The sequence below is a fragment of the Phyllostomus hastatus genome, unplaced genomic scaffold (genome assembly GCF_019186645.2).
Source record: "Phyllostomus hastatus isolate PE091 unplaced genomic scaffold, TTU_PhHast_1.1 phas_scaffold_21, whole genome shotgun sequence".
Classification (NCBI taxonomy): Eukaryota; Metazoa; Chordata; class Mammalia; order Chiroptera; family Phyllostomidae; genus Phyllostomus; species Phyllostomus hastatus.
The window spans coordinates 29,331,072-29,345,706 of NW_025334017.1; the positions used below are offsets into that span (position 1 = coordinate 29,331,072).

At 44.5% G+C, this 14,635-nt stretch overlaps 1 protein-coding gene across 7 annotated transcripts in view; it reads right to left on the reverse strand.

Annotated features, from left to right (window-relative positions):
• The window catches only part of SYBU (syntabulin), a 68,667-nt gene extending 54,420 nt beyond the window's left edge, over positions 1-14,247 (reverse strand). Inside the window, exons 1-3 of one of the 7 annotated variants that reach the window (XM_045861345.1) lie at positions 14,221-14,247; positions 10,315-10,395; positions 8,367-8,571 (exon numbers count right to left, since the gene is read on the reverse strand). In XM_045861345.1, the coding sequence (XP_045717301.1) occupies positions 8,367-8,571; positions 10,315-10,338 (229 nt within the window). In that variant the 5' untranslated portion in view covers positions 10,339-10,395; positions 14,221-14,247. Of the gene's footprint in view, positions 1-8,366; positions 8,572-9,488; positions 9,509-10,314; positions 10,527-10,610; positions 10,664-14,220 lie in introns of those variants that run through there. The other 6 variants (XM_045861348.1, XM_045861346.1, XM_045861352.1 and 3 more) reach the window with 6 other exon arrangements.
• Positions 14,248-14,635: the final 388 nt, after the last annotated feature.

The window sequence follows — 14,635 nt, forward strand, 5'->3', positions numbered from 1 at the left end:
TTAGTGGGAGGAGACTGGCACTTCCTCAGAGTCAAAACCACCCAGGTGTAAGGTGGGTGGTGGCTAGTGTCAAGTTAGAGTCCTGGGAAAGTGGGTGTGTGGCTTTGTGCTACATTCCTTCTTGACTTGAAACTGGGCTGCTGATTTTTCCCACGGTTTTCTTGAGTGGGGCATTTATTGATTTTCTTAGTAAGAGATTTCTCTTTGGCCACCCACAGCACTGGAGGGCATGGTTCTATTATGGAGATTATTATTTTTTGTTTGACAGGATCTTCTCAGGTCAGGATTGTTATCTTAATTTAATAAACCTATTAAATTGAGTACTGGGTATGGTTCTACGCTGTCTTATTTCCCCAACTATTAAGATAGTTTTCTACTCTCAACAGATTTTATTAAATGAATGAAAATGCATTGCTTGTCCTATTCGCATAGTTGTGCCTTCTGCCAAGTCCCCACAAATACTTCCTAAGCAACAGTTGCATGTCAGGTATGATGCAGGTAACTATACTGTTCCTGCCTTCATGGAGCTCATCAGCCAGTCCGCTGGGGAGTCAAGTAATTAAATATGAAATTTGAAAACCAGGTCATGTGGTATGAGAGAGGAAGCACACAGAAAGGACACCTAACCCAGAAATGTGTCCTTCAGCCACCTCCTTCATCTATAGATATACTTACCTACATAGGTGACCTTTGAATTGCATGGGTTTAAACTGCTGGGCTGCATTTTTACATTTTTTCTTCCCAATAAATATACAGATGGCCCTCCGCTAACCCTGGCTTTTCCGTTCTCAGGCCGGTGTTCACCCCACTAAGCCACACCAGCCAGGGCTTAGGCCTGGCTCTTCTATCCACAGATTCAACCAACCTCAGACCAAAAACAGTATTTTGGATCCACGCTTGGGCGTCCACACTTGTTCGGACCTGACTGTATCCATTGTTTGGACCTGACTGTATCCATTGTTCTAGACCAATTTATATAAAAGACTTGATCTTCCATGGATTTTGGTATCTAAGCGAGGTCTTGGACCCAGTCTCCTGCAGAACTGAGGGATGACTACTGTTAAGTTTGGGCAAAGTCTTAAGTTATACACAGAATTTGAGTTGCACGGGGGTTGGTACCCCTAACCCTTGCATTGTTGTTCAAGGGTCAACTGTATTCACACCCAGCCTTCCTTTCCTTCCTTATATGTCTTTTTTGTCTACCCCAGTATCATTACAGTGATCATTTCTCTACTATTTTCAATATCTCTTTCTCTCTGTTTCTTTCTTATTGTGTATTTCCCCCAGCCTAAAAACGTTATCGAAATACCTGTCATTTGATAAACACGCTATCTTTACTATACATGCAACACTTTAATTTTTTTTCAATATTTGACAATTCCAGAGAGAGAAAGAGAGGAGAAGGAGGAAGGTGGAGGGGGAAAGAGAGAGAGACAGAGCTAGACAGAGAGAGTAAGAGACAGAGAAAGAGATGGAGAGAAATGGAGAGAGAAACAGAGAGAGACACAGGGGTGGGCATTGATTGGCTGCCTTCTGCATGTGCCCCAGCTGGGGCCAAACCCACAACACAGCTATGTGCCCTGACCTGGCACCCAACCTGCAACCTTTCGGTGCAGGAGATGATGCTCCAACCAACTGAGCCACACCAGCCAGGTGCAACACTTGTTTATTCTATTTTCTCTTTTCCATCCCGCTTAGGCTTTTTAAAAAAGCTGTCTACACTCTATTTGTCACCTCCCATTCACATCTCGACAGGATGCAATTTGGATTCCATCCCCACAGCACTCTGGGATTATTTCTGCCTGAGATCCCTAATAACGTAATAGTCTTTTCCCTGCATCTTTTTCGGTGCACGGCTAATCCTGCAGTGACCTCTGAACCTACTGGCTACTTTCCTCTTGAAAGCCTTCCTTGGAGACTGCAGACACCATCACTGTTGGCTCCCTTCCCTCCCCCCAGACTGCTTGTTCTCAGGTGCCTTGGCTTCCTTTTCCTGCCTCCTCTTGCTTTATCTCAGAGTTCTAGCCTCGGCCCTCTGGTCTTTATCCAGCATGCACTCCCATAGGGCATATCAACTCCCTCAACTTACCTACCAACATCTCTGACTTCTCTTCACTCCTGGCCATCACCTTTACCTCAAATTTCACAAAACCTAATCTGAGCTCATCAACCAGACTCAATGTCCTTCTCCCCAGTCCTGCTACTCCATTCGTGCTCATTCCGTGGGAACTTAGACACAATCCTTTACCCTTCCACTTGCAGCTGGTGAGCAAGACCCGTAGGCTCCAGCCCCTCATCTTCATACACATCATTCCATCAGTCTTCACTTAGACTGCCACAGTGGCCTTCACACCAGGCAGACTCCCCCGCATCAGTTCCTGCCCCTCCCAGCCGCTGTCTGATACACAGTCAGAAAGATTTTTCTAAATTATAAATCTGGTCATAACTATTCCCCACTGAAAATCCTTCATTGGCTTGGCACGATCTTATGAACTGCGCAAAGGCAGCCCAGGGCCATATCCCACTACTTACGTCTGCAGCTTTGCCTAAAGATCGAGTTAAAAAGCTGAGTTTCTAAAGTTCGGAATAGTGCTAGAAGGCATTCCGAATACCACCCAGTTCTCGAGCGTCCCTCCCCCACTGCCATCCATCCAGGCAGCCCCACTCTTCCCACTGCTGCTCCACACTCCCTGTGTGCACCCTCGGTCTCGTGGATCTCGGCCGTAGCACAGCACGCAGAGCCTCTCCCCATCGGACCCGCCCGCCTTGCTAATCTCATGTCATGCCCTCACCTCCGGCCCACTGATGCCAAGGCTCATGCTTATCCACTCCACCACACTAGTTCATGTTACTCCTTTGAATCCTCGGGCTTATGAAATGGGAGAGGTCAATGTGATAATAAATGGAGCAACAAAGTCAAATGACAAGGAAGGAGTGTGTGTGTGTGGAGTGGGCGTGAGTAAAAGGGACAGGGAAACGAGAGAGTAAAGAGAACCGTGCGCGAATCACGTCCAAAGATTTGCTCTCCATTCACTTTGGTGCCAGGGTTAGGATGGTAAAATGTTATATTTTCCCAGTCCCTGTGTTTCTCTCATCTTTGTAGCCTTGGCACAATTTCTGATCCATGGCAGGTATTAAATAAATGACTATGGGGTGGTACATTTTTGTGGAAGTTTGCAAAACACTGAATGTGTTGCTCCTCCCAGGCCAGGTTCTCTCCCTTCTCTTGTCTCTTTCAGTATACCCACTGGCTGTGTAGGGTACACTCATGGTGTACCCAGTATACCCACTTTTGGCGTTCCCCAAATCATCCTAATACCAAAGAAAGAAAATGCAAAAGAATAAAAACCATAGCATGAAATAGTAAATCCAGAGAGAGCATTATATAGGAAGATAAAGGAAGAAAATGTTTTCTCTTCCCCTTCACTTTCCTTCCATTTAAACACAAATTAAATCCATTATGTAGATATAAATAATATTATTGTTAGGACTAATGGCATAGGAATAGTAAATAGATAGTGAGAAGCTATAATTTCCAAGGAATGTGCAGGCATTTTCCTTGTCCCCTGACCAGCTGGCCACCACCTCCACCACCTTGACCCTCATTCATCTGCTGAGGCCCCTTTGGACATACTCCTTGCAGTTCTCATACAAAATCTCCAAACACACTCAGACCACACAGCAGTGAGGCTGACTTAACGCTGACTTAAGAATCATCTGGGAAACCTGTAAAATACAGATTCCTGGGCCCTCCCATCCTGAGATGATATGGTGGGAGTAAGGCATCCACATTTTAAGAGCATTTTCACAAGGATTCCATACTCTCAAATTAAGAAACACTGTGACAGAGATGAGTATTTTAGAACATAAAAGATGTTCACATCCAGTCCCAAAATTTGCTTCCAGGCATGGTCCAATTCCACCATGATTACTTTCACAGTCACTAGCGCTAAGTAATTTTTTTAACTAACTGTCAAGAAAATTTTGCTCTTGTCCTAACTGCAGTTACCACATCCTCACAGAAATAGTGCCTATGTACCCTTCATTTGTAACCTATTTTATTAGGTACTTATTTCTGTGACTGAGGCAGCTAAGCACCTGAAATATACATTATGCAACTGTGCCTAACTTCTCTCCTCATTAAAATGATACTAAAGTCTCAGGGTCTTTTTTTTTTCTTTCTTCACAGCAGGTTGGCAGTCATTCAATTATGCTGTAATTTGGTATTGCAGCTCACTTTACTTTAAGCAGTTCATCTCAATTCTGTTCATTATGTTCAAAGGCTCACTCTATCCAGATGCCAAGTTTCCTCCACTGGACAAAAGCGGAGCAGAAATATTTCTGCTTGGCAAAGCCTGGCAAATTTTTGGAGGCGTTGTCATGCCGTGCAGAGCACTAGTCAGGTTGTAATTTGCCTTAATTGTCCTTCCCACAAACAGCAACAATGATTACCTCCCAGTCATGGCACTCAAAGAAGGATTTCTTCATAGCCACTGCACACACCAAAACACTTTCTGCAAACGCCTTCCTTACTCAGGATTAGACAGCAAAGACTCTTGGGTTCTGATCACTGAGCAGTTGACAGGGTAGAGAGTTCTTAATGGGTTAAGTCACAAACTTGCCTGGGTACCTGTGTGTGCAGATTAGAAACATGGAAATAACTCAGAGAAATAAGTGGTCTCCCATAAAACCACCAGTGTTCTATATGCATAATTTGTTCCACCTGCCATGTTTACAAGGCACCCCAAGGAGAACTAGCTTAAAATCCAGCAATCCATCTGCCTCCCAGTTCTAAGGGGCAATTATTGTCTCAACTAAGCAAAAAGGAATGCCCAGCATGCTGCTAACCATGTCTGGTGACAGATGTATGTGACTGACTTACTCACCCTGGTCATCAGCTTTGCTAATAGTGGCTGGAGTCCCAGTATGATGACAAACACAATTAACTACCAACAAAAAAAGGAGGGGAGAAAAATGGACACAGACCTCGATGCGGTGAGCCACACCCAGGACACAAATCATACATATGGGTTTTATCAGTTCTCATGAGTATGTTAAAACAAGAAACACAGGCAGGGAGTTTGCAGAAGAAAAGACAGGGAGATACTAGGCTGACACCTTGGTTAAAAAATGATTAAAAATAAAAGGGGGGACATGGGAGCAGGTGTTTTGTTACTAGTAGTTGTACTTCCTTATGCACTCTCTTTTTCAAAGGAAGTGTTAGTTAATATTTACTAAAAGTATACAATGTTTTACTTGTTATGCACACAAAATAAGGCCCAGCCTCCCATATCAACTTAACTGCACACAACTGAGGTCACAGGGACTAACAGGAATACACACTGTAAGGAATAGACTGTTAAAAGGAGAATGATGTTGCAGTACATTGCCCCAAAATGCATATCTTCAAAGAAATTCTGCTAATAAGAAGCTATTAAAAGAAGAGCTCTTTGGGGACACACCCCAAATGAATTGCCAAAGGTCACACACAACTCCTTCCTGAAATGAGACAGATACAACATACAAATTAGCATATAGAATATCAAGTCATTAACTGTTCCTTGTTGAGGCTCCCATGGGAAAGAAGGCGGAAAGCAGTGGGCAGGAATAGAGAAGAGTAAAAATGGACAGGTCACTTTGCCAACAGTTTCCAGCGTTTTAATTTCACAGATCAGTGAAATTAAAAGAGAAAATGAGGGTGGGGGTGGAGAACAAAACCATTATCATGATTTTTTTTGTTACACTATGAATAATAGGAAAGCCAGACTCTCAGAATAAAGGGTAATCCTTTATGTTAAGTAAATTTAACTTTGTGTAAACTCACCACATTATCCTTCTTTCAATAACTTAATATCTTAGAACAGATGATGCTCTTCACAATCAATGCCTTTGATACAGATTTGGAGAGTCTCTAGGTTGCAGTTCTTAAAATGTAATTTTCAAATTAAATTGCATCTTCCTCTATCATTTCGTCTCCAGATTGTAAGAATCCCCCTAACTCTGCGTGTCCCCTTTCACATTAGAGAACAACATGATTGTACAAGAGATAAGCTAATGCAGACTGATCACTGTAAGGTTATGAATCTATGGCAGTAACAGACACCACTGAATAATTTTAGTTTCATTATAGAAAAGGATGGCTTTTGTAATATTTGCATGTACCCTGGTCTCTGACTTAACTGTCACGATTAAGCAGCCAACATGCTTTCTGGCCCTAGTGTTAAAATGGTTGGATTAAAACCAGCTATTTCCCCCTGCTGGTCGGACTCTTTTGCATTTTCTACCGCAATGCCTGCAGCTTTAATGCTCCCACAGTACCAACCCATTTATTTCCCATCCACTGACTGACCTCCTAAAGCATCATTAACACGCCCCCAAAGGCCTTTCTCCTGTCAATTTTAGTCAGCACAGCACTCAGAGTCATTGTGGGGTTTGTCTGGGCTCTGCAGGAAAAGCAAACAAAGATAGAAAAGGCACCAACCCAGACCCTGGGGAATTGCCAGCACAGGAGGATGAGGTCCAGGAACAGAGGGGATTCCATCAGGAGACAGGATGCAAGGCTTTAGATGGAAAGGCAGGTTTATAGACACCCATCATTAGATGCTTCTGCCACTCAATTTTCAGCTAGGAAATGGCAGAAGAATCAATATCTACCTTCGATTTTCATGTACAGCATTATGGCCTTAGCGGGAGATGGGTCTTTTGGGAAGGAATGCTGATCCAGAGAACGGGTCTCAGAGAGAGTGATTCATGACCCAAAGTAGTAATTCTATCGGTTTGCCAAATATGTTTTCTAAAATAGATTTGGAGACTTTCTTTTGTTCTGACCAACTTTTTCTTCTTTTCCGATAACACTACTCACCCTGAAGTCAGTTTGAGCAAATGACTATATGGAGAGAATATCAGTAATAAATGCGGACCTGAGTTATGTAAACAAAGCCATGTCCGTCTGAAGGGATATCCCCTGGGTTCACCCACACTCTGCCAGGGTGATTCCAGAGCGCCCAGTGGAGGGAAAGCAAACAGCACTACATTCTGCAAACACGACTCTAGTTTCTCAGGATCTTAACTGCTCCAGCTTCTCACTTTTCTTGTTTTCTTCCTTATCGAGCAAACCATCAGTGGGTTTCCATTTTAAAGTAGATTCATATCATTCCAACAGCAATAAGTATTAAAATATAACATTTTGATAGATTTTTTTTCAGAACCAAGGAGATAATCTAAGCCTTTACAGAGAAAAAAATTAAAAATAGGCAGCACAGTATTTCTAATACACCAGTTGTAGATGAAATCCTTTTGTGAAAGTATATAATTAATCCAAAGTCTTATTTTTAAAAATCCCTGAAAAATGTAGTTTACCAATACTAAATATAATGGTATATTATATCCTGCTAAATTAGGGTATTAATCACAGCATCTTGATTCATATGTTCCTTCTCATAATGGGTCAATCTTCAAATTCATTTTCCCTAAATAAGTTCTAAAAATCATCCATTCTGAAACATTCTTCATTCATCATAACAGTCAACTTATTTAATTTTTACCCAAATTCCTAATATCTTTTTAAAGATTTCAAATCCTCCTCAGTCACATGCTCCAATGAGGAAGCATCCCAGGTTCTGTCAAGTGGTAATGGTGGCGACTTCCAGAGCTCTGAAGAGATTTGTACTTTTACCAAATATGCTCAGAACTTTCAGGAAACTTCCTTAATTATGTGCCAAAACTGACATCGCTAGTTCATCATGTTAAGAACCATTCTTTGTGAAACCCTTCTATAAGCCAGGCACTGAGCCAGGAGTATATTTAGGTACATGGTCTCATTCAACCTCACAGCAACTCTACAAGGTAGGTGTTACCCCATTTTATGGATGCAATAACTGAGGCTTAAGGGGTTAAGCAACTTGCCCAAGGTCACACTGCTTGTACATGGTGACAAAGCCAGGGATTCCAGCTCAGGCCTGGAAGATTACAAATCTAGTCCTCTACCCCTTTATCAGAACTCCAAGGTCAGTCCTGGGATAAAAACCTCCTTGATCCTGAGGTTTAGGAGTTGCTTTACCTTTGGGGATTCCATAAAAAGCAGTCCACAGGCTTACAAAGGTTTTTAGTGCAAAATACAAGCTAATATGTTTTGCAGATTTAACAAAAATTTTTTTAAACAGTTCTAGAAACAAGAAGTTAGAAGGTACATTGTAAATGATAAAGTAAAAGAACATATAAAACTGCTGTATTTGTAGGTCAAACAGCCAAAAAGGTGCAACCACAGACCAATTGATCCTAATAACAGAAATCTAGTTCTAGGCCCTCAGGGGTATGATCCAGATCCATTCACAATGCACTCGCAATGCACACACTTCATACTGTACCTGAACAGAAGCTGTTGCTGCTAATGGTCCTCGCTGAGCGCCCGGAGCTGCTGTGGTTGAACTCTCTGCTCTCTTCCTCTGAGAAGGGAGACTCTGAGGCCGGGGACACTTTGTGCTGCTGCTGGGGCAGGTGGGGCCGAAGAATCAAACGGGGAATTCGGCTTCGGGAAAGCTCCTTCTCATGATGCTGCACTCTCTGCTCCTTCTCAAGTGGGACATCAAAAAGAAAACAAAAGGAAATTTGTTTCCCACTCTGAGCTCCAGTCTGTTCCTTCTGGGCTCAGTTTCTAAGAAATCACATTTCTGAAGAGTGAATCTTCCCAGAATAGCGCTTATCTCAGTTGCAGAAATGATCTCCAAAACTCTTCCACTGAGCTAACACTTCTAACCCACTGAAGAGCACACGCTTGAGCAGGGATGCACACACGCACTAACATACACTCTTCCCCCACTGGCAGGAAGGCCGTTCTACACTCCCAGGGCATTCTGACTCACTTTCTCACTCTGGCTTTTTCTACCACGTTCAAGCTTTTGACTGTCTCAAGGATGTGTATTGCCCTCAGCACACTATTAGATTTCCTCTAGACTTCCATTTTGCTGTCCCTGAGTTAGCGGTGACAATCTGACTTCTATTTTCCTGTCTCCTCACAAAGTAGGCCCCACGCACCTGAAACAATTCTCTCCTGATAGATCATGCAGCCTTATCTTTCAAATCCCTCCTCTTCCGTCCAGGAGCTTAATTATTCATTAATATCCTGGTACCCAAGGCTAGTTGCCAACAGAAAAGCAAACAAAAATCCAATACCTGGTAAGATGGCTCCACCTTTTACATCATGTTTAGCTTTTGTTTTCCTTACAGGATACCCATGAGAAGAGATCTTTCGGTCTCTTAAAAACACAGCAGGAAATACAGAGGGCTGTGCCTTGGGGTTTTTTTTTTTAATGCATAAAAAGCAATATCTTGGCCATGTTTTTCCAATTTTAAAGTGCATTCCCAACCTTTATCTCATTTGGTCTTTATAACCCAGGCCACAGAGAGAACACTAATTTAGGTCCCTGTTTACAGATGAGAACACTGAGGCTGAAAGAGGTAAGTAAAGACACTTAGTTAACACAGCATACCATAGAGAAGCAGAATGGGGCCTGAGGTCCATTGCTTTTCGGAATCACCACCGCCCTGCCTTATTAAAATGGATTCCTAGGAGGAGCTCTTTGGGAAAAAAAAAAAAAAAAAACATGCTCCCTCCAACCTCTGCAACTGAAAACGGGCTTTAGATTAGGTAACAACCACTATTTTGAAACATGACCTCCTGCTCCTTTCCATGCTGCTTACCAGGAAGGGTCGCTGCCAAAGTAAACACCTCTAGGAGGCCCGCACAGTGCAGGAATTGAAGGGAAAGCCCAGCCGCGGGAACTCCTAAGGTCGCCCAGGCATCCAGCCTACTCAGGGGCGAGAGCCGCACCCAGTCTCTGGATTCGTTCTGCACATCAGTCACCCAGCAGGTATCACACGTCAGCCACTCCGCCTAGCACACTGCAGACCCTGAACCAATGCTGGCTCGCTGACATGCTGGAGTCCTTATTTCTCAGTCACCGATACATGAAATGGTTTTTAATCATATCACACATACAGGACATCAATTGAGAGCTAGATCCCAAATACCCAGTTTCGGGAGATGGGATTAACCCTCCAAAGACAATCTTTTTCATCGTCTTGTCAACCTCCCAAATCTGTTCCTCTAGAGTCACCTACCCATCTCATCACCCGAGCAAATGTCCCTCTGTCTCCCCATCATCCCACCACCCCCTTGTCCCCGTTTATCCTGACTCTAAACGCCACCCCTCCAGCTCGCACCTGGCTGCTTCTCGCTCCGTAGTGGCTACCTGCCCTATCCCTCCGGCGCGCAGGGACACTGCCACCCGCGTCCGCGCTACGTGTCCTCCTTACCTTGGTCTCTCGAAGGGGTCCCATGGCGCTGCTGCCCGCTCGCTCCTCGCGCCGCCGCGGCCGCCGTCCAGGAGGAGGCACCTGTGTGCACCAGGGCGAGGAGACCGCGCTGAGCCGGCGCTGGGTGCGGGGAGCGGCTGCTGCGGGGCTGACGCGCCGCCGCCACTGCCGCTGTTCGCGCTCAGCTCCTAAGGTTCGCCTGGCCGCCCCGCCCCGGCCGGACACGTGGTGCTGCCGCCGCCGCCACCACCCGCGACTGCCTCCGGGACGCCTCCCCTCCCCGCAACCTCCCTCACCTGCCTGCCCTAGTGCAGCTGGTCCGAGTCTCGATTCGCCGCTGGCACGTCCCCCGCACCCCTCCACCCCGTGTGCCGCGCGTCCCTTGCTCTCTGCGGACGCTGACCCCAAGGGGGCAGGCGAGGCTCGGAACATCTGCATTTGGGAGGGGCCCGACACCCTCTTTTGGGCACCTGGTATCGGGTTTGAAGGCTGTACAGGTCGAATGGAGGAGCTGAGAAAAGCTGCGACATCACTGAGAGCCAAAATGGAGAAGGGGAAAGTTTTTCCCTCGCGGCCCCTCCCTGCATACAGCTCCCCACAATTACCTCCCCGGAGATAGACAGGGCGGGCCCTCCTTCACCCTGACCCCAGCCAAGCCAATACTGCAGGGCTGACACAGCTTCTGGGTTCCGGGATCGCAGAGGCTGCGATTCCCGCTGGGGAATTTGCATCAGAAGGTCCTTGGGTTGTCAGCACAGTGCCGCAGGCAAAGAACTATGAGGCGGTTCCCGAGGGATCAGGGAGCCAGGATGCTCAAGGCCAGGATGCCCAAGCAGCCTTTTCTCCAGCTCTGCCCTCAACCTCCAGCGAATGAGCCCTAACACAGGGCTATAGGAAGGACCCTGCCCTTGAACTCAGATGCCAGGTTCAAGGCACCACTCCACTCCCTTCAAGCTGAGTGCCTTTATGCCTAAAGCTCTTGATCAATTTCGAATAAATGACATCTGAACCTCGACCTTTCTGAACTTCAAGTTTACCCTCGTGAAACTGAAGGATAATAGTTATATCTATGTCAAAGGTTAGCTGTGAGGATTAGATGAGGGAAACAAAAGAGCTGTACCCAACTGATAGAACGGAACTTCCCAAAGAGCAGTTAAGTCACCTCCAGGCCGCCAGTTCCCTATTTGCTGAGGCCTCTTTCGTGACTGGCATAAGCATGATTTGTGAGGCAGACATATTTATTCAAAAAGGCTCCCAAGCCTGCCCAACTGAGGCCTTAGAATAGGGACCATCAGCTGGATCATGGGCCCTGATTTATTATTACACTTGGAATACTTAAATCTTATGTGATGATGAACCTCGACATGTATAACTTGGATGTCGTCTGTTCAGAATTGGAGAGTATTCTAAGCAGCAGTGTGGTTAGGGAACAGCCTGTCGTTAAGGTCCAAGTGTCTGTCCCACATGGGAGGGCTATGATCCCTAAAAATCATATTTGAATCTCCAACATCCCCATTTGTCTGCCCTCCAAACAACATTTTTTTCTCAGATTTCAACAGTCAAGTCTACAAATGAGTCTAGAGAGAGCCTGAAGTTAGGGGATCAGTGTAATTAATTTGCTTTTTCCCTATACCTCCAAAGAAATGTCGTTTCATACACCTTCATGCCTTTTCAATCTACTTAGCTTTCTTAAGCAGTGAGGTTGATAACCTTAGAATTCTTTATTTGGGGGAAAAGGGTGATAAATTAATACTTTCTATACCCATAGTTGTCTCAGAGAAGGACTTCAGGAAAGTGATGGTCCACCATGATTCCTACAGTTTATTATTTCCAAAATTATGAGCCTGAGGACATACACTGTTGTATAGAAATGAATTGTTAAGGTAAAAAGATGCTTCTGAGTTCCCTCCTGAGAACTGAGAATTGAGTCTGGGCGCCTAATTAAGCAGAAACATCCTCCACAGAGCTATCTAATTCAGAACCTCAGAGTCATTCTTGACTTCACCCTCCCTTAGTCCCCACATAGCAGAAGCCACCAAGTGATCTCCATGCTCTCCTCGTAGTAATGTCTTGAATCTAATTATTTCTATCCACTGATTGACTGCATTACCTTTATTTAATAAAGTCTCAACCATAAATATCCTAGATTATTGCAATAGTGGTCTGACTAAAGTTGCTTTGCGTCCAGTTTTGCCTCTTATTTCTTTCTTGCAAGTTTTTCAATTTTTTTCACAAGGTCTTTCTGAAAAGCCAAATTGAGACATGCTTCTTCTTTAAAACCTGTTGATGATTTCACAGATGTCCTCCAACTATTACTGAAACTCCTTAATGTGGCACAAAGGTCTTTGATGATATAGTCTTCTTTACTTCTCTGATCTCCTTTCTTGCCAGGCCTCTCTCTCCTACCAGGTATACTGTCCCTTTTCTGTTCTCCTCCACTACCCTCCTCCCTCTACAAATAGACACCCCTCAAACTGTAGAATCTTCAGTTCTCTGGAGGTATCTGGCCTCTTTCCCCCTATGCTGCTGCACATGCTGGTCCCTTTGTTTAGATCATCTCTTGTACCCCACCCACCTGGCCTCCTCAACTCCTGAAGATGCATTAGTTTCATTTTAGAGACAGCTTCCTCCAGGAAATCTCCTCTGGTCCCCCAAATGGGTAAGATTCCTCCATTACATACTTCAAGGACATCTGTATTTAATTTACCCCAGGAGAGCTGTTATGCTCTTATATCAGAATCCCTTATTTATTTGTCCGTGTTCACCAGAGATCTCTTCACCAGGGATTGTAGGCAGTGCCTAGTAGAGGTCCTGTCACATAGTAGGCTCTCAATATATAACAGTCAAATGAATGAATGCATGAATGAGTGAATTCTATAACCCCATAAGGAGCCCATCAGTAGAGGATAAAGAACATAGACAGAACTTCTGTTTTGAAAATGACTCAGGAAGAGCTGCCTCCATTATGTCTTTGTATTTGATGATGGGGTATATGCCTAAAAACTCCAACATGTGTTCAGTGAAAGCTTTTACTGCCGAAGTGCAGGCAGGAGCGGCTGTGTGGTGAGAGGCTCCCTATGTCACCATAGCAACCCTGGGAGGGAAAGGCTGATGATTTAATGTTCAGATGCCTCTTAGCCCTGGACTTTTGGAACCCAAGCCTGTTTTTCCACCGCTCTAAAATGCAAGTTTTACAAATGATAGTATCTATGTTGCCTTTAATTTCATTCAAGTGTTTCTTATGCCATTAAGAGAAATGTCTTACAACGTTCGGATTATACCATCAAAGAGATATAATCTAATACAGTATATTAAACTCATCTTTCATCTGCTTAAAAATATTCCCATGTATCATTTTTCAGTTTCTACTTACATACTTATTTTATGATCTGGTTTTGTAATTTTGTGGCTTTGCCTTTAGAAATGAATGTCCTGCTGGTTCTTAGAAAATATCAGCTGCTTTAGGAGGCCAGTACCCTTCAAGATTATAAACAACATCCCTGCCCAGGCCTGGGAAGGAACACAGTATCGCATGCTAGGGGAAAGAAATCTGTCTATGTAATCATGCCTCCAAATCTGGTATAAATTATTTGATTCTGTGTTTACGTGAAATTTGTAATTAAATGATTCATACCTTTCATTTGCCCACAACTCTATATTTTTAGAACTCTTTCACATATTTAATCTTATCTGAGCCTCACAAAAGTCCTGTGAGGCATATGGGGTTCATCCTTGAAACCAGTTAAGTGATAAAGGACTGGTTTTTATGGATAGGAACCCCTGCCCCCCACCAGACTGCAAACTTTGCAGAACAGACAATACAAATACACGGCCAAAGAGAAAACCTCTGCAGCATACCACCGAGACACATCGTGGTCCCCACCTGCAAATTTTCTCACAGCTCACCTGAGTGTGCTGGGGGCTGTCTGGGACTCAGTCAGGGCTGACAAAGCACCATCTCTTAATCCTGTCAGTTGTGTGAGCCAGCGCTGCAGTCTGTCTCAGTGACCCGATGTTTGGTGATCTGCACAGCAACAAGGAGCAGCTGACGTGCTTTACAGCACGTCATGGTCATGAAGAAACAGAACTGCATTCTGGGGCATCTTGGGAATTTTCTCACGGTGGGGTGCAAACCCGTATGTTTCTTACCAGGGAGAGAGCTGCCTGTTTTCCTGTAAGAGTGTGTATGAGTAATCAACCTCCCTCTTATTGTATGTGTGTTGTTGTTGCTGTATGGTTAAAGGATTTTGATGTGCAGCTGTAAAGTGTAAGAATTCCGTAAGATCACTCCCCGACAGGAGGGCCCAGAGAGGAGCCGGGG